Raw genomic sequence first — 25,458 nt, forward strand, 5'->3', positions numbered from 1 at the left:
TCAACTTCTATATATTTGGTTTTATTTGTCTTTTTTTTTTACAATTTATAGTTATTTATGATCAAGTTTATGGTTAAACTAAAATATCAAGCCTCAAATACATTTCTGACGTAAAGGTTTGATAACGACATCTTAGGAATCATTGACAGATTGAGAGAAAATACAAAAAAATAATATGTGTGTATATATATACACGCATATATATCCGCTAATGTATTGGTATCTGCAATCTTGTACTCCCTGATATCGGTATCGGGACCAAAAAGTCCCAAATCGGTCGGGCTGTATTTGTAGGGAATTACAGAGTTTTAGTTCATTGTTAGGTTTTGTCGACACCATCAGAAACGAGTGTTAATATCTGATGACGTGACCACAATACTAAACGATAATGGATACTGTCAAACTAAAAGGAATACAAACAAGTTCACTTAAGTCTGTTCATTAAGTTTATTTTTTTTTATATATATATTATTTAAAGTGTTGAATGTTCTTCACATATTCACTTCCTCACCTCTACACACACAAGCCACAACATCACATGAAATATATCAATCCGCACATTAGTTACCCTTTTCATAAATCAGGGTGTTGTCTTTCGTTGTAAATGAACAGGAAGTGGTAGAAAGGTCCCCACATATCTTGTTGCAATGACAAAAACACAAATTCAGTAGGCTACAAATTACAGATACATTTTATAGTTAACTTATCATTTGAAATATGTCTATTACCAACTATCTAATTTGCAAAGAAATAAGAGATATATCTGATACATTGTTTAAAGTAAAATGGCAAAGGAGCCCAACTAGTGTAGATATTTACTGTGCTGTGTTTTCATTTCGAACATCTGCTTATGTGCAGGACGTGTTGTATCTTCTTCTTTTTTTTTAACAGGTTGGATAATAAAACCAACAGGTTGTTAAATGCATGTGTCAGATCACACTGTGTTTGCCTTTTTTCCACAGGATTTACAGAGACGGTCAGGATCCTCATTGAGCATGGAGCAAGGCCGTGTCTGAGGACGGACTACGGATGGACTCCTGCTCACTTTGCCGCCGAGTCTGGCCGGCTGGCCGTGCTGCGGCTGCTGCACTCCTCCCACGCCCCCATCGACAAGGAGGACTGCTATGGAGACAAACCAGCGCGGATAGCCGAGATATACGGGCACCAGGACTGCGTTCGGTTCCTTAAAACGTAGGAAACGGAGCCCAGATAGTATTTCACGCTGTGAATCACAGTCCATGATTACCACACTCTTTCTCTTTAATTGACTTTAAATGAAAATCTTTTCTTTCAAACCCACTCTCCCGACAAACCTATCTATGCAGTAACTTTTTACATCCGTCGTTAAGTAAAATTGCCCTGTTTTTGAATGTTGCAGCGCGGAGGTCGAGTGCCAGTCCTACCGCATGATGGCAGCCCAGAAAGGGATTATAATGGATGACACGGATGAGAAGTGGTCAGAGCATGGCAAAGAAAATGAAGAAAACCTGATCTCTAAGAGGACCATTCAGACGTAGGCCCAACTCGGCGTCGAGCTTTGCTGTAGTATTCCAGTGCAATGAAAAACATATAATATAAACATATAATATATAGAATACAGCTGTACAATTTGTTTTCCTGTCAAAAACAAATCCACTAAACAATTTGTATAAACCATGTTAAACAAAACTAAAATATCAACATCATAGATAAATGACGTTTACTATGCTATTATCCGTGGTCTCGTGTGATCATGCAGTAGGAGTTTGTTGTGATTTTAAAGAGTACACGTTTGAGATTTCTTTCATGTCGTGTCCAACTTTGTGGAGCTTTCACTGATGGATGAATCAACCTGGAGAGCAAAGGAGAAGGATGTGAAAAAAAAAATGTATTAACAGTCGTCATGTTTTACATATGAATAAAATCCAGTGATCGTACACGTACTTTTTTCTGGAAACGATTCAGCAGTGCTTCACGGGTCTGTCAAAATTGGAATTAAAATATATTTAATGATGCTTCACTAACTGTTTGTTATTACATATTTTACTTCTTAGAGTAAGTCTAACTCGTGACATTGTGACACAAGATAGTGGCCGCAAATTTAAAAGTATTCCTCCACAGATATTTGTCTGTGTCTTACAACATCCCCCTCCAAAAAAAGATTTATTTCAGCTTTTCAAAATCTATAACAAACCTTTTAAAGGAATAGTTCAGTATTTTGGGAAAAAATTCGCTTTCTCAACAAGAGATGGCTGAAAAGATCAACGCCCCTTTATTCATGAACTTGTGTTGCCCATTACAAGCTGAATTGTAAACATGTTTCCCAGTAATAGAACTGTGGACCATGGGTTTATATTCCTTGGCAAATGCAGAGCGACTAGGACATGATACATCTACATTTTTATAGGCATGTGAAAAACAGTTAACAGAATAATACAAAAATTAAAACCACTCAAGTGTTATTATGAATGTTTTCAAACATAAATGCTATTACTTACAAGTACATATGGACTATCAGTAGATGCTTCAACTAAGCTATACAGTACAAAGGCATTTCAAAACTACCTTACCTGTGTGTCCCCCAGGCAGGTGGTTAACAAAATGAACAGGCCCTGTTGATTAAATAACAGAGGTTACTGTGCAAGAAATACTTGCATTGGTTCAGATGTCCAGTTAAAAAAATCATAGTAAGCATACCTGGAATGAGTTCAACAGGCTAAAGGCATAATTGGCCACAGAGGCCAAGTCTCCGGATGAGAGGTCGAAAAATGTTACACCAAATCCGAAGATCCAAGTGACGCCAAAGATCGGGGTCAGCAGAATGACCGTCCTCATGATAGTTTTGGCAGCCATTCTCTCTTTTTCACAACGCGTTTCTGTGGATTTGGGGTGGTCCAAAAGCTTCATGATCACCACCAGCATGGAGAACACGTTGAGGAAAACAATTATGCCAACTGGTACGAGAAACGAATGGAGGGACCCTTTAAATAGTCCATTGTACACCAGCCAACAGGTGTCACTGTTGTAGTACAAGCTTTCAGTACCGCCATTGCACAGAAGAAATGTGAGCACAACAATAATCAACGGACATGCATAGCCCAGGATCAATGAGAACCTCAGGTAGTCTTTCTTGCTCACAATGTGGAACAGGAATACTGCTTGATGAAGAAGCGTGCTGCTCAGACACAACATCCAAAAGAACATGGACAAGTAACAGAAATGCTTCAACACCACCAACGTCTTGCACATGGTTTCCGATATATTCTGTGGCTTAGAAGATGCTAAAAAACAGCAATCTGCCAGCAGCAAGCATAGAGAAATGTTTACGTGGGCCAGGTGCCTTAAATATAAGGTGTTCGTTTTAACCACAGCACTCCAGACGGTAAATTCTATCGCAAGACTAATAACCAAGGACATGACCGATATTGACAGTCCAACAAAGGTTATCTCAGACAATCCGGCGAGCTCTATGGGTTCCCTCGCCATTAGAATGGCAAACGAGGACAAATGGCTGCAAATACAGCGTCCGCCACTTCCCCAAGGGCCCGACCACTCGCAACCGTCTTCTGACCATTGTCTGGTGGTGTTGTCCCAATAGACGCACTTTATCTCAACATTGCGAGGCCTCTCACGCTCCAACTTGAAATCAATTTCCACCTTGACTGAATCCAATTGTTTCGTCTCGGCGGTTGTCGACACAATGATGCTGTTGAGCTTGTACTTCTTATCAGTTTGGGGCAAGTACTTTCCCAGTTGTTTGATTCCAGTCGTTTTCACCGTGCCACTGTCTGCACTATCAAACTTGACGGTGACGCCGAACGCGGTGTTGGTACATATTGACCCCCGCTCTTTATTACACGAGTCTACCTCTATGTTTGTTTTTCTATTGTTAGCTGTTATGTTTGACGCCGCAATTAATTTCTCAAAACAACCCAGATACGTCTCAGCCAATGACAAATTGCCCTCAACTGTTCCGTTCCAAGATTTTGCAAGAGACTTTGCCATCAAATTGCTGGAAGAGTCCAGAAGGTCCTGAAAAGAAAGAAAACAAGATCGTTTGAATTGCAGCTGAAGTCTGCACGAAGAAAAGAAAAGAAAGAAAAAAAAGGCTTTTCGCCATTGTATTAATTGTGAAAGAAAGAAAAAGTACAGCAGACTCACATGGATACAAGGAAAATGTGTCTGTTTGACAAAAATAATAATATAATAATAGAAAAGTTGTCATCCTTAAGATGTCAGTCCTGGTTAAGTAATATTAGTGTATCTTAATTGAAGCGTAAACACTGGCTAAGCATCGACTTTTTGTCAGAAATACAACAGAGGAGCAAATGGTGAAATTGTTGTATTAATAAAGAAGGCACAGGCCAAGTACAGGGACCTTTGCGAGGTATCTGAGATGTTCAAATTCAACACTTCAGCTCGTTACATTTCCATTATCTTCTCACAAACTGCCGTGAAAAGGTTATTGTCTTGTTTTGATGCGTTTTGAAAGCCACCAAATGAGAGCTTTTAAAGTGACACCACAGTCACATTAGATGTTTGATTTGCTTTAACAATAGAATGAATGCAGGTCTGACATTATAATAATAATAATAATAATATATTTAATTTTTAAAGCACTTTTCATGAACCCAAAGCGCTGGTACAAGACAAAACAAGAAAACAAACATTGTGCAAAGCAGGCGGTAAATAGTGAAGCTGTTTATAGTTGAAAGATAGTTTTTTATTGGTATATAGCACACGCCTAATGTGAATACAACCGTTAACAATTAAAACTACGATACAGAGAGGACGATACTATATGTATATATGTTGGAGAGCAAATATATAATAGCTAATATATCCTGTTTTTTAATCTCCATATTAGTTAAAATCCAATGACAGCATTGGAAAAAAAGATTGTCAGAGATTCTATGATACTTACATCCACTGTTGTGTCATTATTGATGGAATTTAGCTTGTAGCCCAGGACCACGAGTACATCAACTGATGCTTGCACGTTGGAAAAAGTGTTGATCGCCTCCGTTTCATTAGTGATGTTCTGAAAGCGGGAAAATAAGTCCGCAACATTCTCGTCTAACAAGCCAACTCCGATGTCAACCATCTGTAACAACAACAACCGTTTATGGGTGACGATCAGTTATCATCATTTTGTGGTGCATCTTTCTGCCCCCAGTATGTTATATCTTTTGAGTACCGGGAAATACTTTAATTTGTTTTTCTGTATGAAATTGAACTTTTTAAATCTTCAGTTTATAAAAGTTAGGCTTACGCTTGCTTGTTGCAGCGCATTCGTCACGTTGACGTTCACACACACCTCTACCTCCTCTTCCCATGCAGCGCTGGAATGATCAATTACTTGATTAGTGAATGAAAAGAAAATGAATCATCATCAAATATGATTATAGATTAATCATTTAAGTGTTTTCTTTAAGCAAAAATGCCCAATTTGTTTTTGGTATTCAGTTTATATTCTAGACAAAACAAGCTATGTTGAGTATTTTTTAAATATTTTTTTGACAATATATATATATATGCCAAATACTTAATGGAGAAATCGGAAAATAAATTGGCACAATATTTATTGATAACAATAAGGGTTTTGTAGCAGCCTTACCTATCATTGCATTTCCTTCGTCTTTGTCCGACTGTGTTCTTGCATTTCAACACTGCCGTGAACCCAGCTTTGGTTTCTTTCCATTCACCTTCAGCTCTGCAGAACTTATCGCCAACTGTTTTGAGAGAATAAAAAGGCTTCTTGCTGGATTTATCATTTCATACAAACAGCAACTGCAACAATTTGTGCAAAGTTTACATTTGGATAATGAGCAGTTAATCGGAAATGCGGTTGAAGCGTGTTCCCTGTGCTGTTCCTTGTGCAGAGAACAGCCGCTTTACATAATGAGATGGGGGGGGGGATTTGATAGCTTGAATCATGAAGCTATCAAAGGTGAATATGCAGTTCATGTTCTATCTTTATTATTGAAACTGAGAATTTGGACACTCACATGTTAATATATTCACACATTGAGACATGTTAGACGAACCATTGTTCTCTAGGAGACATACCGTATATGATATTGATATCAACCGAGGCCTTTCTCGATTGATTGTGCCTGTTATGAAATGTGCACGTTAGTTGTGGTTTGTGCGGCATTCGGTGGCAGCCAACCACTGCCTGAGCCGTGTAACCAACTGTTTCCTCAAGGGGCTCTGCAAGGATCACACATGCATGTCATGTATTTTCCTAACAATGCTTTGTATAAGAATTTTTATTTCAGTGAATGGGGCGGAGATGATGAACGCAGGGTAATGCACTCACCGTCGGGTTTTAGAGGAATAATTGTGGCTTCGGTGTTTTGACTTGTCCATTTCACAGTATAGCTTTCGATGCTTTCCCGTATCTCACATTTGCCTAGTACTGCCAGATCGTCTGTGCTTTGACAGCGTGGAAATGATGGAACTGTGGTGATGTGAATGATTGGCAGAAGGGCTACATCCATTACGGCGCTGGCTTTGTGAGCTATGTCGTATGACGTTGACCTTTGATGGTAGGCACATGTGTACTCTCCTGAGGGGAGAAGCAACATGAACAGGGGAAAGCAGTCAAAGCCATGGTTTAAAAAAAAACTTGTGTGATTATACTGGTTGTGTTTTAGATTGTGACAAAAAATAGACAGTCCCAGCAAAGATCCAGTTTGATTATTTTACACCGGTTTTCCCTACCTCACCTCGCTGGCCACAGCATTCGTAATTCAAGCTGAAATAGCTGATTGGTCGATCTACTGTAAGGCCGTGGAAACAAGCTGTGAACACAACGTTTATGGCACCAGCACTTCATATGTCTACTGCACTTTCATCATTAGCTGCTCTTATTGAATTTTTTAAGTAGGTTTTTTATATTGCATGGATATTTCTTGCATGGTGTTTCTGATCCACCTGATTATAATAATAATAATAATAATAATAATATGACTCCTGAGGGGAATATGCTTGCTTATTGCTCCAGTTTAATCATGGATACCAGACTCAAATATGGCAGCCATTCACTTGAATCAAAATGTCTCGCTCGCTTGAGATTTTCTGTCGTCCGGGTTTGTTACTGTATGGTTTTTATTTGTAATTGCGATACCAAGAGTGACCACTGGGACAAATTAGCAGCATTTCTGAGTGGTAGTATCATATTTAATACATTCATGAATGTAAGCAATACACAATTTTAAAATCAACAAGACAAAAAATAGCTCTGCAAAATATTGGTGTGTAACTGGATACTCTAAATTCACCATAGGTGTGAATGTGAACTTGGATCTGTGAGTACATTACACACTCACCGTAAGACAACTGGCACGCTGAATATGAGTCAGTCAAGTGTGAATAAGTGTCAATACAGTGGCTGAAAACAAACATACCTGCCCAGACCTCTGTTATGTTTTTGAGAGAGAGTTTGGATGTGTATGGTTCTGATGTCACCGCCGCCTCCCTGCCATTATTTATGACAAACACTTTACTCTCCGTTTTTTTCAGCTGCCACACTGGTTGAATTTGGAAATCCTGCATCGATTTGCATATGAGTTCCTGTTTGTCGCCGTACTTCACGGGATTGTCTGGCATTCTTAGATACACAAAGCCTGTAAAACACGAGTCGAATCGGTCTTACAAACATGAGACGAGGCCTTAACGGGATTTCATTAGTGCTCTCATGGGCATAGAAAAATTGACCTTACAAAACTCAGGGGCAGTGTTGGTGCAGAAAGTGTTGCAAAACTGCTGATTTCACCCAGAGCACTGTTTATTTTTTATGTCATACATCACAATCAGAATCATATGTGTGATTTTTGCCAAGTAGGTTCTCACATACAAGGAATATGCTCTGAGGATTGGTTCACAACAAACATAGTTTTGGCTGCAATGGCAATTTACTCTCACATTGTTGGGTTTTTACAAAATACACCGTTGAAATGGATTTTACATCTCTTAAATATGTGCAGATCATCCTGTGAGGTTTAATTACCTGTAGTCTCCAGATGTAATGAGGCATTCAGAAATATGGTGAGGATTTGTGATTTGTTAATCAGGTCTTCTGAATTCACTTCGTAAGCGATGGCCATTTCAAAATCCGCGACGATGCTCCCAATACTTCAGTGAAGAAGAAAAAAAATACAGATTTATCTCACATATGGCAAACAGAGCCCAGTGAGATGAGAGAAATTGAAATTGATCGAAAACAAATACCGGTATTTGGTAATTTTGAGGAAGTCAAATCCCCTCAATGTGCTGTAGACCTTTTTCATCTGCAAAACAACAACTTTCAGGAATCAATTTAGTAGTGGGAAAAATGGAAACACCTTAACCAATTAAATTATTCCTGATCCCTGTACAGAATGAAGCAAGTAATATGCTGATTGTTCATAAATACTAGTTTTTACCTCGTCTAAAAATTGCTTATTGCAATTCTGAAATCCCTGAGACATCTCGTCTGCCAGACAATCTCTGAAGTCCAATCCTGTCATGGTGAAAGATCCTTCGACAGACACTGTGAGGAGGAAAAAAAGAAGTCAACATATGGGAATGCTCACGTCTTTTGATACAAAGCACACAATCGCACAATCAGTTAATTGCCCGTGCAAACTCGGTAAAAATTGACCAAATACCTGAGGTTTTTGAAACACACATATGAGCTGAGTCTTGGGGGAAGGTGCATGTGTCGCTGCCACAACAGGCCTCATTAAACTGACAGACGTTATCACCCCATTTGTGGCCCGACTCGCAGGTGCACTCAGTATAAGCTGAGACAGGTTTACAGGCTTATTAGAGGGGGGGGGGGGGAGCACAATAGTTATACTCTGGGATCAGAGAAACAATAAGACACGCAGTATTTGAAATATTAGAAAATTGTTTACTTGTTGTCCTTTGAATGTTGTCAACGGTGCAAGAGTCATCCACTAAAGGCGTCAGTTTGTTGGTTATATTTGCGATTGCACTTTTCTCTATTGTCAGTTTGGCATAATACATTTGTGTTGAGGGGTCTGAAACGTGCAAAGCAGAAAAGACGTTAAAATGATATAACGTGTACCTGAACAATGTTATGCCAAAAAATAACAAAACATTTTGCTCTTGTTGAATTTTTTTTACCTTTTTCGGTAACCTGTGGAATGTCAAAGGAAGATCATGAAGTGGGAGTTGAATTTCATTTGGAAGTTTTGAATTTTAGGATCTAGGTTGTAATACTGTGTTTCTGACCAACCTGGCAAGTGTGGAGTCCCACGATATACAGAAATATAAAGGCCCACATGTTCATGTTCCTGCAAATAATGAATATAAGATTGTTTGAAATGGCCTCCGGTACAAAAAAAACCCCCTCTGGTGACTGACTGACGAGTTACATTCAATGACCACTTTATTAGGTACATCTGAGTTTTTGGTCAGAATGACCACATAATACTAAGAATTGTTTCTTACTTTTTGTGCATACATGACCGAGGCTTGACATTATAAACATTAAAGACATCATAAAATTAGACTTTTTAATTATTATTGCTTTCTGTACTAGGCGCGCAGAAATCCCTACAAAAAAATCCATAGTTCATAATTTTAAAAAATGAGAGAAAGACATTTATAGGCAGTATGTAACATTTATAAGACATTTTTGTGTAGTTTTAAGAAGATAGCATATATAAGTGTACAGTACAGTACATTAGTATTATAAGGATTTATAATTTACCCTATGAAGACATAATTTATATGACTTTTTTTTACAGTGTATTCATTTCTATTATGTAGTATCTTTTTATACTCTGGCCTCCAATTATGGCCACAGGAGGAGTTGTAGTTGTTGACACATACAATAGTAGAGATATTATATCTGCTTGGTGTTTTATAAAATGCTGTACAGGAGGATTTCAACTATGAATTAAAAATATAACCTATATTGGTTACCTCACTTTTCAGTTTCATGATTAACAAGAGAAGCGCAATAAAACACAATAGGGTATCATTGGTTGAATCAATCCAGGGCCAGTGTGACATTTCATAAAACATGTTTTAAAGGAATAACGTGCAAATTATGGATATACAATCAATATAGAAAGATCAGCTAACCTGTTTTCGTCCATTTGAGTCGGTGAACCATCACAGCAGCGTCTCATGATGTTAGAAGGATCCGTCTGACGGCGGCACACTTACTGACACTGGTGCTGTTGCTGCAGCAGCTCACAGGGAAGTGAAAAAGAAAACACAAAACACTAAAGTCAGTTTGAAGTAATCAGTAGCCGGATGAGGTCGCGGCAGGCAGACATGCAAAGTTGAGAAGGCCGCTATGCGGGACAAATTTGACTTTCAAAAATGAACACTAAATGGTACTTGTATTGTTGCTCGTCAGGCTATCAAAACAAAGTATGTGATGAATGTTGCATGAATCTATATTTCCATTTTGAAAATACACATGAAACAGTGCCGGCGTAAATATGTTGAATTTATTTTGGTTGAAATATATTTTAAACATAAAACAAACATATATTTTACTCTATAGACTATAAACTTAAATAGGGTGAGTGTAACTAAACATATCTTACATTTGTGGCTTATGGCAGAATTAGTGTCAAGGGGTGTGCGTGGGTCAGACCTGACCTTCAGAAAGGTCAGATTTCATGACCTTTAGAGGTGATAAAATACCTCTGCAGCTGAAATCACAAAGAGCAAGAGAAGAATAAATGTTCCTTGGATTCTGTTTGTATGGACGTTTAATGATTCTTTAAAATTATTTTCTAGCTGCGATTCTGGAGCCAGACAGAAATATCTCAACAGGATTGTTATGGAATTTGGTGCAAATATTCGTGTTCCCCTAAGGATGTTCCCTCATGTCTTTGGCAATAGGACGCCTTTTCCTTTAACCTCACCAGCAAATCAGTTTTCACTCATTATGTGAAATATCTCATCATGTATGGCCCAGATCTTTATTTTTTTTAAAAATCCAATATCCCCAGAGGATAAATCCTATCGACTCCTGTGATCTCCTGTCTTTTCCTCAAGCACCACCATTAGGTTGCCATTTGCGGTCTTGGGTGAAACGTCTCACCAACGTACGGGTTCCCACACATTTCCTGATGCAAATTTCCTGCTGCACTTCCTCAAAACAGACACATATTCAAAGATATTTAAATAATGTTTGAATAGGGACTTTGAAACACACATGAGTTTATTCTTGATGAATTACCTTTGTGGAAGTGTTTTGTAAAAAAAAAAAAAAAAGAAGAAATAAGAAATAAATTCTGTAAGAATTTATTAGTTCATTCGATATGATTATTCATTTGATGCATGTTTGGTGAAGAGCTCGTTCTTATTTAAGACACACACTCAAAAGGATTTGAGACCAACTTGTAAATTGCCATATGCCTTTTGCAAATTAACTTTGAGCCAAGATTTTTAATTAAAACTTGTACCAATATTTTCACCTGTAGGAAAAATAAGAGGTAAAAACAATGAAGATATTAAATACAAAATTTTACTTCCTTTTTAGAAAAGGTTCTTTTTTTCTGTTCCAGCTGCATTACAGCCAAAAATTCACTCATGCGTTCTTCAAGGCTGAGGCAGTATGACTCAGGGCCATTCGTACAGCTGCAGTAGTATGAAACGATAGTCAAGTATACAAAATTCCAGTAGAGTGCAGTATTTTTGCGATCATGTACCTGATGTCGACTGATACTGTATGTAACTCAAATGTAATTATCAGTCAAATGTTGATAGGCTCAGCTGTAGTTTCTTAAAGAAGCAGATAAAAAAAAGCAAAGCAAAGTTTACAGTAAACAATCATAATCTCAGTCTGAAGGCGCTTTAACCGTTTTCCAGCCTGACGCGAGAGACGTTGATATCACACGGCTGTTTCATGCTCCACATGCGGTGTGTGAGCATCGGGGAGAAAACTCTCCGACTCTTCCGGTGGCGGTCTGTCCTCTTGTCGGTGGGATGATCCGTTGATTTCTTTGCATTGTGGAGGCTGCCTGTGTTGTAATGAGACCTGTAAGAATAATTTAAAGGAAAAAATGAATAAAGGATGACAAATTAAATTACGGATTTTATGACAACACTACAGGTCTCTCTGTTCATCAGCATGCCAACATGCCAGCTTAGCTGTAAATGTTGTGTCAGAGGAGATAAAAAAAATGTTGCTCATTCTGTAATTAAACTTTTATCATTCTACTTACCGCCTGTCCCAGAGGAGTCACACAACACAGCTTCTTTTTGAGCCGTTCAGGTAGAAAACACAGCAGCTTCCCCAACAAGGGATAAACTGTGCCTGGTGTCACATCCTCCTCTTTCATGGGGCCTAAATATAAAAAATAGTATACATTTGAAACATTTTCAAAGTTCAGACTAAAACTGATTGTTAAGACAAGTTCTCGAGAGCGAAGTGCACATGTAAGAACTCGCCTACCTGTGAGAAAGCTGACGATCAGGCCTATTAAAATGACCGTGAAGCAATTAAATGCACTGTACCACATGTACGACAGCGAATAAAACCTCTTCAATCCCGAGGGTCGGCTAAAAGAACAAAGAGAGGCGATTAACATGTAAAATGACCGTGGTGAACAAATCAAAGCACTCGGTGCCGTCTGAGGTGATTCATACCTCAGAGTGACATTGCTGAGTGCGGTCTGAAGGGCGGTGGTCGTGTTGACTCTGCAGTCAGGCGGCAGCGAGCTCGAGCCAGAGCTACGGTTGAGGATCGTCCCGATGCTGACCCAGAAAGACACGGATAGACCGGCGCCCAGGCCTGCCACCGCTCCCTGGAAACAACAGCAGTAATATAGCAAGATTATACTGTATATAGTCCCATGACTACATCTACATGACCCATCTCGTGATGATGTCCAACTTACAGTGGAGTTGGCCCAGGGGAAGAACATCCCGAGGGAAAACAGTCCGAGGATAGGACCGCCGATCATCCCGAAGATTTTCAAAGCCATCTGAGGGTCAAACATGATGATAATTATTATAATAATGATAATCACTAAACAAATAAAATGAAAAAAGAAGGTTATTATTTGATCATGAAATATTTTCACTTACCTGAAGAACTGAATCTCCCATTAGGTGAGTGAAATAGGCCATGGCCACACACAGCAGCCCGTAGGACATGGCTTATTGAGGAGACACAAGTTCAGCGTTTGAAAGAATATACATCATTTGATGCTAGGACCCAGGTTAAAACGATGAACCCGTAAAAATGGACAAAATTTGTGTTCACTTGAAAGAGTCAGAGAGCCCTCACCTAGGGCTTTGGACAGCAGGATCGCTCTGGCCTCTGTCATGGCTGGAAAATGTGGTTTGATGAGGTCTTCCATTGTCACAGTGGCCAAAGAGTTGAAGGCAGAGGAGATGGTGCTGCACAGAAACCCCCAATGCCAACTTTGAATACATTATATAACAATCAGTTGATTCAATGATTTATTCCACGTATGAACCAACAGGCAAAACTAAAGTATTTGAGACACTGAGTTGGCAGATTATGAGGAGGACTAAGCTAAAACCAATGTTGTCAAATTCAGTTTGGCAATAAATCCTCCCTTCAGGACGATAATGTTGAAGATGTGTTGATTCCATTAGTTTCAGCTAGTTGTGTCGAAAAAAGGAAATACATATGTTCAAATAAGGTTAGCCCCAAAGAAATCCTGTGACAAATGCATTTCTGTAGAATTGTGATCGCTCGTAACAGAACAGACGTTTTTTGGTGTAACCGACAGAAACGATGAGCTCAGAGAAGCCTCACAAAATAACAAACGTTTATTCAGCGTTAACTGTTACCTCAAGTCAAACCATGTCACTGACCTTCTATGACTTCATTCGGGTCAACAACTGAAAATGTGAAACATTCACTAAAGTGTTTTGACCACTAGACTGCCAGTTAAACTCTTTATGTGCCTTCCTTGTTTTTAAATGGAACACAAGCAAACTCCGATGCTCACATTGACTGATAGTGACATACACCATCGGTTCACTTGTGGACACGAGAGTTCTGCTGGGACAGATATGTTAAACCCCCGAAAAACACGATAACAACCAAAAAAAACAACAACCTGAAACCGGGGAGAGACTCGTACCTGAGAGCTGCACTGAACAAACAGGCAACAAACAGTCCAGGCAGTCCGGGCAGACCCTGCAGCATATCCATCACAAAGTATAACACCATCTGTGGAAAAAATTACACCACAAATATATTTTCATATTCGGTTGGCATATTTATTAGTGACTAAAAACCAAATGCAAGTATATAAATAATACAACCGAGGACAAACAACACCACCACACTTACATACATGAGCCAATTGTCGAAGAGGCAATAAATGTAAAATATGTAAATAATCACAGTGCTGTCGCTTTGCTGTATGGACTGTGCCCTTTGCGGGGAGTGGTTATTTACATCAAGAAAAGGGGGCAGGCAACAATGTAGCTCTGTTTTCCCAAACACGAAGCTAACAGCTCAATTGGTAACAGTGCAAAACGCAGAGATAAACTCACCGCATCCCCTGCGGCGGTGCCCAGCTTGTCGGAGTGATTCTCTCCACAGTAACGTGCAAACATGACCAGCCCCATCACACAGCTGAGAGCCAGAGCCAGCTGCAGGGAGGGGAACGCCATGTAGCAGGACCTAATACAGAGGAAAGGAACATAAGCTGCTTTCAGACATGCACTGAAGTCCCGACATTTTCCAGAACTTTTTCCGAAGGGGGCTCTATATGTGAGAAACGCAAAAGGGCGCAAAAATATTGCTCCGGGTCTTTTTTTCAGAACTTGTTCCTGCCGCAAAAAATTTCAGAGTGAGCTCATGTGAGAATATATAGAATGAAAATCTCCAGAGGATTCACGGCGAGCAAGTGGGAACTCTACCCAGGCGTCACCTCTCGCCTGAGTGGTCCGGAAAATGTTCCTGACTCGGAAAACGGAAAACTCAGAAAATGGACATTTTTCCGGAGTTCTACACTGAGAAGTTTGTAATTTTTTTTAATTTTTTTAAAATTTTGTACACAAAATTATACACCAGTCAATATTGACCCTTTAAAAAAACCCAATAACACAATACCTCTTAAATGTAAGAAAAAGAATTATGACAAAGATTTTAGTTCCACTAGCAGCTCTGTGAAGCAATGTTTAGTCACAGACAGGTTCCCCATCTTCACTCAGCTTGTTTAACATGCTAACATTTACTAATTAGCACTACACACACACACACACAGAGTAAAAACGCGAGGAAAACGCTCAAGGGGATCATCAAAATTATTGGAATTTTACAGCAGCCGCTCCGTGTACCTGACAGCCTCCTTCTCTGTGCGCGCGCTGAGATATCGTTGGACCTGAGTCTGGTTGACTCCATACAGGGACAGCATGAGGAAGACCCCACCGACCCCTAGAGTCCAGAAAGTGTGTCTCTCTGTAGGATCTGGGTTTAGGCTACAAGAGAGAAAATACAACACAAGCCTTTTTTAAAAATCGAACAGAATTACAGTCACTGTAATTTAGGATGTCATCACAGAAAGTATATGCACAATGTGAATATCATGAAAGAATGAAAAAGTTTAAATGAAAATATTGGAGCAATACTATGCTGTTTTTTTAAATTATGTGCATCATTACTGGTGTGCCACTCTCACTGCTCATCATCATCATATCAGATGTTCCCCATCAGTTCCTGACGCTGGCCATCCTCTTCACAAACTGGCAGTGGGGACTTACTCCAGACCGGAGATGCGGTTTCCCTCCCAGACTTTCCTCCACACTTCAGACACTCCTCCGGTCTTCTGCACCCCCACTACGATGACAACCAGCTGCCCCGCAAACATTACGACCGTCTGGAAGACGTCCGTCCAGATCACAGCCTTCAAACCGCCCTGTCGGGAACACAAAAAAACACGCGGGAATGAATAAGACACGTGTCAATGTTATAAAAATGCTACATAACATTTCATTTAACAATCTCATACTTTGTATTTACCTTTTTTGTAAATTAATGCATAACATCTATAAAATATAGAAGTGATTCATGAAACGTGTTTTGAAGGACTACCACCTTTCCAAGATGGAAATCTGATGGAAGTCAACTGTAATTTTATAGTCTTTCGAGCGATTTTGTCGGTCCTGAGCTGTAGAGACACAACACCATAAACGAGGCCTGTTAAGGTACTAAACTGTTCCTAAGAACTGTGAACGAATCAGAGTGAACAAGTGTAGTGATGCGGATAAAGCCACAGATAGCAGCAGGTCATTGAAAATGACTCTCGACAACTCACTATTGTTGTGTACAACGTGCACACTAGCCCAGTGGCCAGCACGGATACCCATAATTCAAATCCAGTAACTGAAAGAAAAAGCACAGAAAGCAAAATATTAACACCGCAGTACCCGTCCGTTCGAACTAAGTGAGTCTGAGAAAAGTGTAGGAACTTTTTCTTACCTGCATTTAGTGCAAAGGCGGGAGTATACACACAGATTCCCATATAGATAACCTGCAGCCGGGTAAATAAAAGACTAATCAGAGACATTCGACTTTAACAAAAGGTAAATAGATAAATATTATGAAGGCAATGAATAGATTCATCTTTTGTCATTTTAGACCTTTTATTTAGGATGTAACAAATCTATCAACCACACTGGTATCAATGGGATAATAATCTTATTAAAAATATTCCCTTTTACCCAAATAAGTATTGGCCAGACATGAGTGATCCACATTAAAATACATTTCTTTCTCAGTGTCTTACCTCTGAGTTTTCGCTTTCGTACAAAAAAATGTGAGGTGTATATATAATTCACATTTGGGAAAAGGAAGCGCTGATGTTAGATCAGTAGTGCTTTAGTGCAGATACGTTGAACTGTGGTACTGGAACTGTTATTAGGAAAGAAAAAAGTCTGATGTCGCAAGTTTTGGGCTCACCATCTGACAGATGAAGGTCAAAGTTCCACAGATTCGCACTGCTCTGCTGAAGCGCAGCTCAAGATACTGTGAAACAAAACAGTGTGTCAGTCGTGAAAGGAAAAACACACCTTAAATAGGAAATATGAAAATAAAACCACTCAAACCTGGTAAGCGCTCGTGACCCGCAGTCTGTAGAACACCGGAATGAAAACATGAGCTGGAATGAAAAGGCCCAGGAGGTAGGCACAGCCGATGAACCAGTACTGAGTACCGTGGGCGTAGATCTCCGCCGGCACGCCGATTATCGCCACGGCGGACTGGAATGAGGCGATGAGTGACAGAGAGACGGGAAGACAGCGCATGTTCCTGTCTGCCATCAGGAACTCCTGCGTGGTGCGCTGACGGCCGCCAGACAGAGCGTAGTACAGGCCGATGCCCATAGAGGCGGCGAGCAAGACGGCAAACACCACATAGTCTACGACCGCAAAGTGCTTCTGGTCGGACGGGTCCATCGTGATCGTCTCCCGGCTGCAGCTGGAGAAGGTCTCTTCCTCCTGCGGTCGCACAGTCACGTGGATGGGAAGCGTCTTTGTCCACACCCATCAGTCAGGAGAGTCCAGCGGCCTTGAACAAAGAGACAACACTGATTAAAAATCTGTCTGTGCTCAAAACCAAATCACATTGCTTTACTGTGGGGACGCAACCAACCACTGCTTTCACTGTCGACCAACCGATTGATTGATCCTTTTGAGAGGTGCAACGTGAACAGGAAAAACTCATCACTCACTTGTCAGAAAATGAATTGGCAACTATTTTTTATAATCACTTCTTAGTTCGTCGATCATAATATTTTTTTGTAAGCAAAAAAAGCCAAATATTTGCTGGTTCCAGCTTCTCGAATGTGAGAATTTGGTGTTTTTCTCTGTTGTACATGACAGTTAACTGAACATTTTTTACAAGTTAAACATTACTTTGGAGACAACCAGACAAAAAGATTAACTGATGACGGACAATATTTGCTAGTTGCAGCCCTAATCCTTTTCCATAAATGCCAACGGAACTTCAATCCACAACCAAACCAAGGACAATAAAATATTTTTGCTCATGAAGTTGGAGCTGTTGAATGTTGCCATTTTTTTTGTCAGAGAATTCCTTAAAACAAGTAACCGCTTAATTTATTTTGGTCCATGTACTATTTGATTTATCAGTTGACTGGTAAAGAATCAAACCTTCACATCCTGGATTTCCCCTGAGCTTGTTCTCTCACACATATTTCTTCTTCCTTCCCAGACAAAACAGGGGCAGACAGTAAAACAGCTGGTGCCTTTGGCCGTCACCTAAACTGACCTGTTTGCAGCAGAGAAGCAGTGTTACACGATACGACCTTCTGTCTGTGAAACGGGATTCAGTGTCGACAAACCAAGGTCAAACACAACTTCTGTGTCAACCCCCCCCCCCCCCCCCCCAACTGTCCTGATCCAAAAATACTGAGTGCCGCTTTGGAAATGTGAGGTTTAAAGGGTGAAGTGTCCCCTTACACTGTCATGTGTTTACAGTAAGCAGCCAATCTCTGAGGGTTTTACAGGTCAAGCATTGAGCCACAGCAGAGAAATGTTTCTTATTGTATTAATAATTAATTATTTTATACCACTCCCCCCCTCTTATTATGCAGTTATACTTATTTGGCTTTGCCCATATTCAAATATTTTAGTTAATCCAATGAAAAAGACAAAAACAAATCAGGTAACAGATACAAGCTTCCTACATTTATGGATTTGGTGCTTTTCTTCAATGTATAATCTAGTAAACTGTATATATTTACAAAATATGAATTGCACCTGTACAGTGACAGTAAAGATTTCTAAACTATCTCTATCTCTTTTATAAGATGTGACCTGTGGCTGAGGAAATGGTGATTACCAGTTTTGAATTATTGTTTCACATTTCAGTGACAAAACCGAGAAAGAAATCAAGAACATAATCAGCATACTATCCATATTAAAAACAATCATCAGTTGCAGCACCTAATACTTGTGACCACTTACTCTGAAACCAGAGCTGCAAATAAAGATTAATTTCATTGTCAATAAATGTGACAATTAGCTGTCTCCATGTTACAACAGTGTGAAACATGGCTCTAGCAAATTGGGTGACATCTCCAGATTGTTGTTGTTGTTGTTCTTCTTGTCTGATCAATAGATCAGAATAACCCACAATATGAACAGAGAAAAACAGGAAATCCTTCTCATTTTACTGGAACCAGGGAATGAATGATTAATACATCTGTTTAGGGGGGGGGGGGGGGGAAGTAGCTGATTGACAGATCAAACCCAAAGGAAACCAAACAATAGGAGATAATATCACATGCGACGGAGGAGTTTGGTGAACAGTGGCACAATAATTGCGCCACAGGTGAACAAGAAAGACTCACCTGTACACGCCATGATCACCGCAGTGGCACCATGCTGTTTCCTTGAGCGGTGTTCAAGAGTGCAACGTTAGTTAAAAACCCCACTTGTATGAACATTTCTAATAAATAAACACGAGAGCAGCAGATAGCACGGTGGGCATAGAGTCTAGACAAAGAACTCAGGTGTGTTTATCTCAGACGCTGTGTAGATTAAGTATATAAAATGTACCCACCACCTTATCTGGGCCCATGTGACCACGCTGTTGTTATGAATGTGCTTCCGGGACGGGGGAGGGCATTGCAAATGCTGCGTGACGTTCCCTTCACGCGGTCCATTTCCCCCGAGTGGGGAAATTTATGTTCTTCAAACGTAGGTGTGTTCGTGAGCTTTTAAGTCGGATTAGGGGAATGTACGGTTTTAATACAAACATTTGATGTATTTTATCTTCCGGAGCTATTAAGCAACACGTTGATACCAGTGTCCGATAAAAAATATTGTTTTACACCACTTGTTACAACGGTTACTGCTAATACAGAACATTTTTAACTCTAGTTGACAGCAACATATTAGGGAATGTTGCACTACGGTCCTTTATGCTGTTGCACTTAGCGGAACAGGGAGTGGATAAGACATTTCAGATGAAAACTTACCGGCACTTTCAGCTGCTCGTGACATGTTTGATTATTGTCATTTCGCTGCTATTATCCATTAAAGCGAGTGAACAAATAGAATGTTGTTCTTATTTATAATCAAACATGTCATGAGCAACTGAAAGTGCCGGTAAGTTTTCATCTGAAATGTCTTATCCACTTCCTGTTCCGCTAAGTGCAACAGCATAAAGGACCGTAGTGCAACATTCCCTACATATGGTCACTTGCTAAAACCATATTACAAATACAATTTTAGGAAAAAAACAACATCAATACGCACTACAAATCAAACGTTTCTTTGACTTGTTGCGTTTGTTGTTCTGGACTTTAGTGGCCGCTTATTTGGATTTCCGGATTATTTGGGCAACACGTGAACGCCCTAAAAAAACGACGGCGCAGGAGGCGCCAAACTAGAAAAACGCACTGGCGGTGACGAACATCAAGTGGAGCAAAAACAAATACAACGAACCGGGTGAAAAAAAAACATGGAGGGACCGTCCTCGAAAGGTAACAGGCCGCGGGGAGCTGCAGGGGGTGTGGAGGAGTTCGTTGTGTGCGCCGCGGCACTGTGAACTAACGCTAGCAGTCGGTGAGCTAATGTGTGTGTTGGCTGTTCGTTCGTAACGCGCAGGTGTCCTGGGTCAGCTGAGTCAGCTGGAGGTTCAGGCGAGGAGCCGCAGGAAACCTCCCCAGCCGCGGAGTCGCGTGGACGGGCTGAAGGCCGAAGCCGAGGCGCTGACGATGCGGAGGGAGCAGCTGAAGGCGGAGATACAGACACATGCGGTGAGTCGGGGGGGGGGGGGACCGGAGATACAACAGTGAATCACAGACCTCATCAAGTAATGGCTGTTTAGAGAAATGATGATTAGACTAGATCAATATCTTGCAGACCACTTCTTCCCACTCCCTTTCGAATATATGTCAATTGAATGAATTCATGTTCATGGTTGGCTCTTTTTGTTTAAATTATTTTGGGATGTGCATTTTGTTTATCATTTTGTTTGTCTGCCTGCAAAGGTGCGATCATTTTTGCTTCATTTTTAAAAAATATTTATTGTTTTCTGTTTTAATTTTATTTGCATTTTCGAAATAAACATTTCAATCAATCAATAGAGCGCCTTTCAAAACACAGCCTCAAAGCACTTTGCAGGGATAACATGAAGACTTGAAAGGCAAATAATAGGAAATGGTTCAAAGCTTCTCGACAACATGTGGGCAGGGATGTAAGAGTTAACAAATGGAACACATAACATGATGGTAAAATGGAATGAAATAAAACATTCTAAAATGATCTGTAGGATCAGAGCTTGATTAATTCATCTGTCAATTCTTTGCTTGTTGTTTGGTCATAGAAATGTCTTGAAATGGTGCAAAAATGTCGATTGTGTTTTCCCCAAACCCCCAAGAAGAGGTTTTCTTCTGTTCACTCACCAAAGATATTTAGTTCACTGTCACGGGGAAAAAAGAAACCAGAAAATATGCAAATTTAAGAAGCTGAAATCCTGGAAATTTGTCATTTTTTTCATTAAAAACTACTTGAGCCGATTAATTGACTATCAAAAAGGTTTGTGATTCATTTTGTAGTCGATTACTGATCGATTAATCGCTAAACTCTTGCAGCTCTTATAAGGACTATGTATCATAAAAAAGTTTTTAACTTTCAAGGTGAATTCAGACATGTTACACTCATGTATGAGTCTTTAGGAGGGATTTAAAAGAGGATAAGGGAATAACCTGCCTGACAATTTAATGGTATTTATGATTGTGAAGATTGTTGTTTTGTTGATCATTTAAATAAAGAAAGAGGATTCATAAAAAATGAAAACAAGGCTCTGAACGTTATTACACAGGAGGATGGACATGCAGAATAAAGGCGGTGCACCAAATAGAAAAATTATCTACAAACAGAAACATCAGGAAAAAAACGGACAAAAAAAGTGAATGTTTATGTTGGGTCATGATAGATCTCTGTTGTTATAAACCTCATTATCAAAACATTGTGAGTGAGACAAAAGAGACAAACATTCAGCTGGTGGAATAAAAAGAAGAACAACAACAACATTATAACCATCACGATGGTCAGATTCATTGTGACTGTTGTATTAGATCGATTGGAAGGATAGAGAATGTGTTAGCTTTAGCCTAGTTGTACCTGATAATCTGGTGGATATAAAGCCATAACAGTGACCACTAGATGTTGTGATTACCTTATTCCTTTTAAACAGCACCAGTTCCCCTCTGTCCACTTGTGTAACGTCATTTATTATGCTGGACTCCATGCTGAGGACTTTTTCTTGTTGTCCTGCGACAGAGTCTACAGAAGTTGAGGATGTCTTTGGACAAACAAAGTACACACGAAGAAGAAGAGGAGAAAATGGATGAAGACTCTGAGAACTCGCAAATACTGCAGCTGATGGCCAGACACGCACAACTGACAGACCTTCTGCACGCCCATCACCTCATTGGTACCGACCACCTGCGTGGCGTTGTTATTTATTATTGTCAGTCTGTCTCAACCTTCTCCTCACCCTCTCCGTGTATTTGCTCATGTCACTAGGCGGCTACGACATCATCAAGACTCGCAACAGTAAAGGAGTGTGCGTTTCCATGGCGACGGCCTACGAGGGTGTCTACCTGGACACCTACAACCTGGAGGTGGACCTGAAGCCGACTCTGAGGATCGGCCGCCACAACATTCCCCCGTTCATTCCCCTGGACAGCATCGCTGAGCAGGGCAACATGCAGACAGACATAAGGGCTTTTCTGGACTCCCTCAGCCGGCACCTCAACGCCTTCGCCGGCCGTAAGCAGCAGCTGAAGATTGTTAAGGTACCAGACTTTCTTTTTTCTGTTTGTTTCATTAAATGATATCTCATAAAAAATATATCACAGAGCTGAGTGAGAGAATATGACAGCAGTGTTTCCCCTACAATTGAATTGGGATGGAGTCATTTCAGGTCACTTTCCTTATTCACCTTGTTCCTCATTCCTGTATGAAAGATTGTGGATGAAACTTAATGTGATTTGTGAACCCTAACCCTACCCTAAAGAACACTGGACAGGTTGGAGCAGTTGTCTCTAAAGAGTCTACATGTACATATGGGGAAATCTGTCATAAGAATAAGTTAGAAATCTGGTTTATACTGGATATTTTGTTGATGATACCCCCAAAAAATCACATCAATATGTTGTCTGACATTTTAGCAACCAAAATATCAAATATTTCTGCAGATTAACCACAAATTAATGTCATCATTAGTTGCAGCGCTACAGTACATCAAAAAAATTGTTGTTTTGCTGAACATAAAAAAAATATTCATTAAATAATCCTGTTCTGACGTGTGGAGACTGGAAACAGGTTCTCAGGTATAGTTTCACGCTGACTGACCATGTGTCCACTCTGCCTGTTCACAGGAGCAACACAAGTCCGTCGAGGTGATGGAGAGTAATGTCTTGTGTTCGATACTGGTGCTGATGTTCACTGTGCCGAGGGTGAAAACCATCGTCCTCTGCACGCTGGACTACTCCGACCACACCCGATGCCTGCCCACAAGAGTCTGCTTTGAATGTGAAGGTGGGATTGTGAACTCAAATATTGTAATTCCAGTGTTATTTATTAGTGCCTGACCGATATGGATTTTTTTGGGGCCGATATTGATATTAGGGAGAACAAGATTCCTGATACCGATACATCGGCCGATATATATATATATATATATATATATATATATATATATATATATATATATGTAATTGAGGCTTGAAATTTTAGTTTAACCATAAACTTTATCATAAATAACTATAAATTGAAAAACATTACAAATACAACCAAATAAATAGAAGTTGCATTAAGAAAATAAACATTTCGTGCTATAAACATATCGGCCGATACCGATGTGTCTGTGGAAGGCTAATATCGGCCAATGCTCTATCAACTACCCTCATTTCCTTTTTTTATATTCTTTTTTTGCAGACAAGGAGCTTCTTGATTCTCCAGAGTGGAAGAAAAACTGCAGCCTCCTCACGGAGACTCCAGTGCACAAAGCATTGACGACCATGACAAAGATGGGAAATATTCTTTAATCTCCTCACAAATAATGAAACTCTGCAGAAATGAACATATTTCATTCTCATTGTTTATAATAATTCGGTTGGTTTCAACTTTTTTTTTTTTCTTTTCTTAATGTTGTAAATGTTGAGGTGCTGAGCTGTGAGAAGATGATAAAGTTGCGTTGAGGACTTTCGAGTTCCTCTGTGGCGGTTCCAGTAATTCCACATTGCCTTTCCTCTTGAGACCTTCTACAAACGCCGTCACCCTCTTGTGTAACGTCTCCCTCTGTAGCTGTTTCGCCCTCTCCACTTCCTCTCTGGCTTTCTGCTGTTGCCTAGCCAGCTCTTTTTCTGATATTGAGTCGATGGCTGCAATGTTTTTCATCCGCATGAGAGACACGTTGCCCTGGACGTTGCCTGTGTGTCTCGCCGGACTCGTGGGCTTGGCCGTCGACGGCGGTGCTGATATGGAGCGACTCGGCTCCACATTGGGGGACTTGCGGGAGCACAGTCTTCTGCCACCGGATGTGTGAACACCTGAGGAGTGTGTCCCTGCGCTCTTGTGCTCTCCGATTTCTTTCATGGCGATGTTGACCGTCGCTTTAGGCTCGCAGACCTTCACGATCACCACTCTGCTGTGCTCTTGTATCAGCGAGTCTCGTCTTTGTTGGAGCATTTTGCGGGTGAAGCGGTACTGTTTGTCCAGCATGCTCAGCTTTTGCTGGAGGTCTCTCTCCACCTTTTGGTTCAACGCTCTCAGCCCTCTGTCCAGAACACGTCTGCTGTGGATTTGGTCCATTTGCATGAGCGCTAGAATGAGACTTCGTCAGTTTTTCTCATGCTTTCACTTTAAAATAAAGCCAAAGATGAAATGTGTTTGTTACCTGATTTGTGTGCATCATTCCCCAGAGTGCTGTTATACAGGACCTTCTGCTGCTGTGGCTGTCTGAACGTGTGTAACATAATCGCCCCATTGTGTATGAAGTGAATGGCACTGTTGGTAAATTAATGTGTTGTGTTGTGAAGAGATTAGATTTCAAGAGTCCTTCGGTCACACGGCTCCTCGCAGGTTTGAGGAATAACAATGACTTAGATTGTGCACAACACTTATGTCTCACGGGATCTTTCATTGGTTGACGCCTATAAGTTATGTTTCAAGATTTTGGGGACAGTGTTAGTATATTTTTTCATATTCTAATAATACTACATCTACAATATTTCAGTTTTACATTATAAATACTATAATCACGCACACTGAATACAGACACTGTGGAGAATCAAAACCATACCGACAGGACGTTAAGACAATGAGGTTATGATCTTTTTCTCCAACAAAAAAAAAAACAACTTTTCTGAGAAATGTTGTCCTAGACCCCCCTACCAACACCACAACTCTATTTTTGTTAATTTTCTAATGCTCTATTTTCATTTACTCTCTGTAGAGCTGAAACGTCAACAA

At 40.1% G+C, this 25,458-nt stretch overlaps 4 protein-coding genes across 9 annotated transcripts in view; 2 read left to right on the forward strand and 2 right to left on the reverse strand.

Annotated features, from left to right (window-relative positions):
• Positions 1-1,999, forward strand: part of LOC118286405 (ankyrin repeat domain-containing protein 66) — a 3,170-nt gene extending 1,171 nt beyond the window's left edge. The window contains exons 2-3 of the mRNA XM_035610843.2: positions 963-1,191; positions 1,379-1,999. Of these exons, the coding sequence (XP_035466736.1) occupies positions 963-1,191; positions 1,379-1,517 (368 nt within the window). The 3' untranslated portion in view covers positions 1,518-1,999. The remainder of the gene's footprint in view (positions 1-962; positions 1,192-1,378) is intronic.
• adgrf3a (adhesion G protein-coupled receptor F3a) lies at positions 429-11,094 on the reverse strand. Of its 2 annotated transcripts, XM_035610825.2 has the most exons (18): positions 10,081-11,094; positions 9,227-9,284; positions 9,115-9,127; positions 8,883-9,008; positions 8,634-8,786; positions 8,409-8,515; positions 8,215-8,273; positions 7,994-8,118; positions 7,392-7,610; positions 6,302-6,550; positions 6,049-6,192; positions 5,597-5,711; positions 5,252-5,321; positions 4,904-5,083; positions 2,677-4,011; positions 2,550-2,591; positions 1,924-1,959; positions 429-1,831 (listed from the first exon to the last, which is right to left on the reverse strand). In XM_035610825.2, the coding sequence occupies exons 1-18, from the start codon at positions 10,125-10,127 to the stop codon at positions 1,784-1,786; spliced, it is 3,126 nt and encodes a 1,041-aa protein (XP_035466718.2). In that variant the 5' UTR covers positions 10,128-11,094; the 3' UTR covers positions 429-1,783. The 2 variants fall into 2 exon arrangements, with proteins under 2 accessions (XP_035466718.2, XP_035466719.2); XM_035610826.2 differs by lacking the exon at positions 7,392-7,610.
• Positions 11,095-11,243: 149 nt separating this feature from the next.
• On the reverse strand, positions 11,244-19,894 carry slc5a6b (solute carrier family 5 member 6). 5 transcript variants are annotated; one of them, XM_035610828.2, is made up of 17 exons: positions 19,532-19,894; positions 19,320-19,360; positions 18,118-18,235; positions 17,053-17,512; positions 16,907-16,972; positions 16,427-16,478; positions 16,263-16,330; positions 15,709-15,863; positions 15,286-15,426; positions 14,497-14,626; positions 14,079-14,167; positions 13,250-13,362; positions 13,048-13,118; positions 12,858-12,944; positions 12,413-12,764; positions 12,183-12,304; positions 11,244-11,995 (listed from the first exon to the last, which is right to left on the reverse strand). In XM_035610828.2, exons 4-17 carry the CDS (start codon positions 17,398-17,400, stop codon positions 11,849-11,851), a joined length of 1,941 nt encoding a protein of 646 aa, XP_035466721.1. In that variant the 5' UTR covers positions 17,401-17,512; positions 18,118-18,235; positions 19,320-19,360; positions 19,532-19,894; the 3' UTR covers positions 11,244-11,848. The 5 variants fall into 5 exon arrangements, with proteins under 5 accessions (XP_035466721.1, XP_035466724.1, XP_035466722.1 ...); XM_035610831.2 differs by lacking the exon at positions 18,118-18,235 and having other exon boundaries at positions 12,413-12,519; positions 12,607-12,764; positions 19,532-19,887; XM_035610829.2 differs by lacking the exon at positions 18,118-18,235 and having other exon boundaries at positions 19,320-19,353.
• Positions 19,587-24,875, forward strand: cenpo (centromere protein O). The gene is made up of 7 exons (XM_035610842.2): positions 19,587-19,672; positions 20,281-20,456; positions 20,581-20,732; positions 22,261-22,414; positions 22,507-22,778; positions 23,364-23,523; positions 23,923-24,875. Exons 2-7 carry the CDS (start codon positions 20,435-20,437, stop codon positions 24,030-24,032), a joined length of 870 nt encoding a protein of 289 aa, XP_035466735.1. The 5' UTR covers positions 19,587-19,672; positions 20,281-20,434; the 3' UTR covers positions 24,033-24,875.
• Positions 24,876-25,458: the final 583 nt, after the last annotated feature.

The sequence above is a fragment of the Scophthalmus maximus genome, chromosome 15 (genome assembly GCF_022379125.1).
Source record: "Scophthalmus maximus strain ysfricsl-2021 chromosome 15, ASM2237912v1, whole genome shotgun sequence".
Lineage (NCBI taxonomy): Eukaryota > Metazoa > Chordata > Actinopteri > Pleuronectiformes > Scophthalmidae > Scophthalmus > Scophthalmus maximus.

Coding starts and splice junctions, on each gene's coding strand:
- adgrf3a (XM_035610825.2), bottom strand. CDS start 10,127: ATGAGACGCTGCTGTGATGGTTCACCGACTCAAATGGACGAAAACAG. Junction 8,516..8,633: donor GTGTGTTTCAAAAACCTCAG/GTATTTGGTCAA, acceptor TCCTCCTCACAG/TGTCTGTCGAAGGATCTTTC. Junction 1,832..1,923: donor TGAATCGTTTCCAGAAAAAA/GTACGTGTACGA, acceptor TTTGCTCTCCAG/GTTGATTCATCCATCAGTGA.
- slc5a6b (XM_035610830.2), bottom strand. CDS start 17,400: ATGGACCCGTCCGACCAGAAGCACTTTGCGGTCGTAGACTATGTGGTG. Junction 14,627..15,285: donor ACAGAGAAGGAGGCTGTCAG/GTACACGGAGCG, acceptor CCTCTGTATTAG/GTCCTGCTACATGGCGTTCC. Junction 12,765..12,857: donor TCCCCTGGGCCAACTCCACT/GTAAGTTGGACA, acceptor TGTTGTTTCCAG/GGAGCGGTGGCAGGCCTGGG.
- cenpo (XM_035610842.2), top strand. CDS start 20,435: ATGGAGGGACCGTCCTCGAAAG. Junction 20,457..20,580: donor GGAGGGACCGTCCTCGAAAG/GTAACAGGCCGC, acceptor CGTAACGCGCAG/GTGTCCTGGGTCAGCTGAGT. Junction 22,779..23,363: donor AGCAGCTGAAGATTGTTAAG/GTACCAGACTTT, acceptor GCCTGTTCACAG/GAGCAACACAAGTCCGTCGA.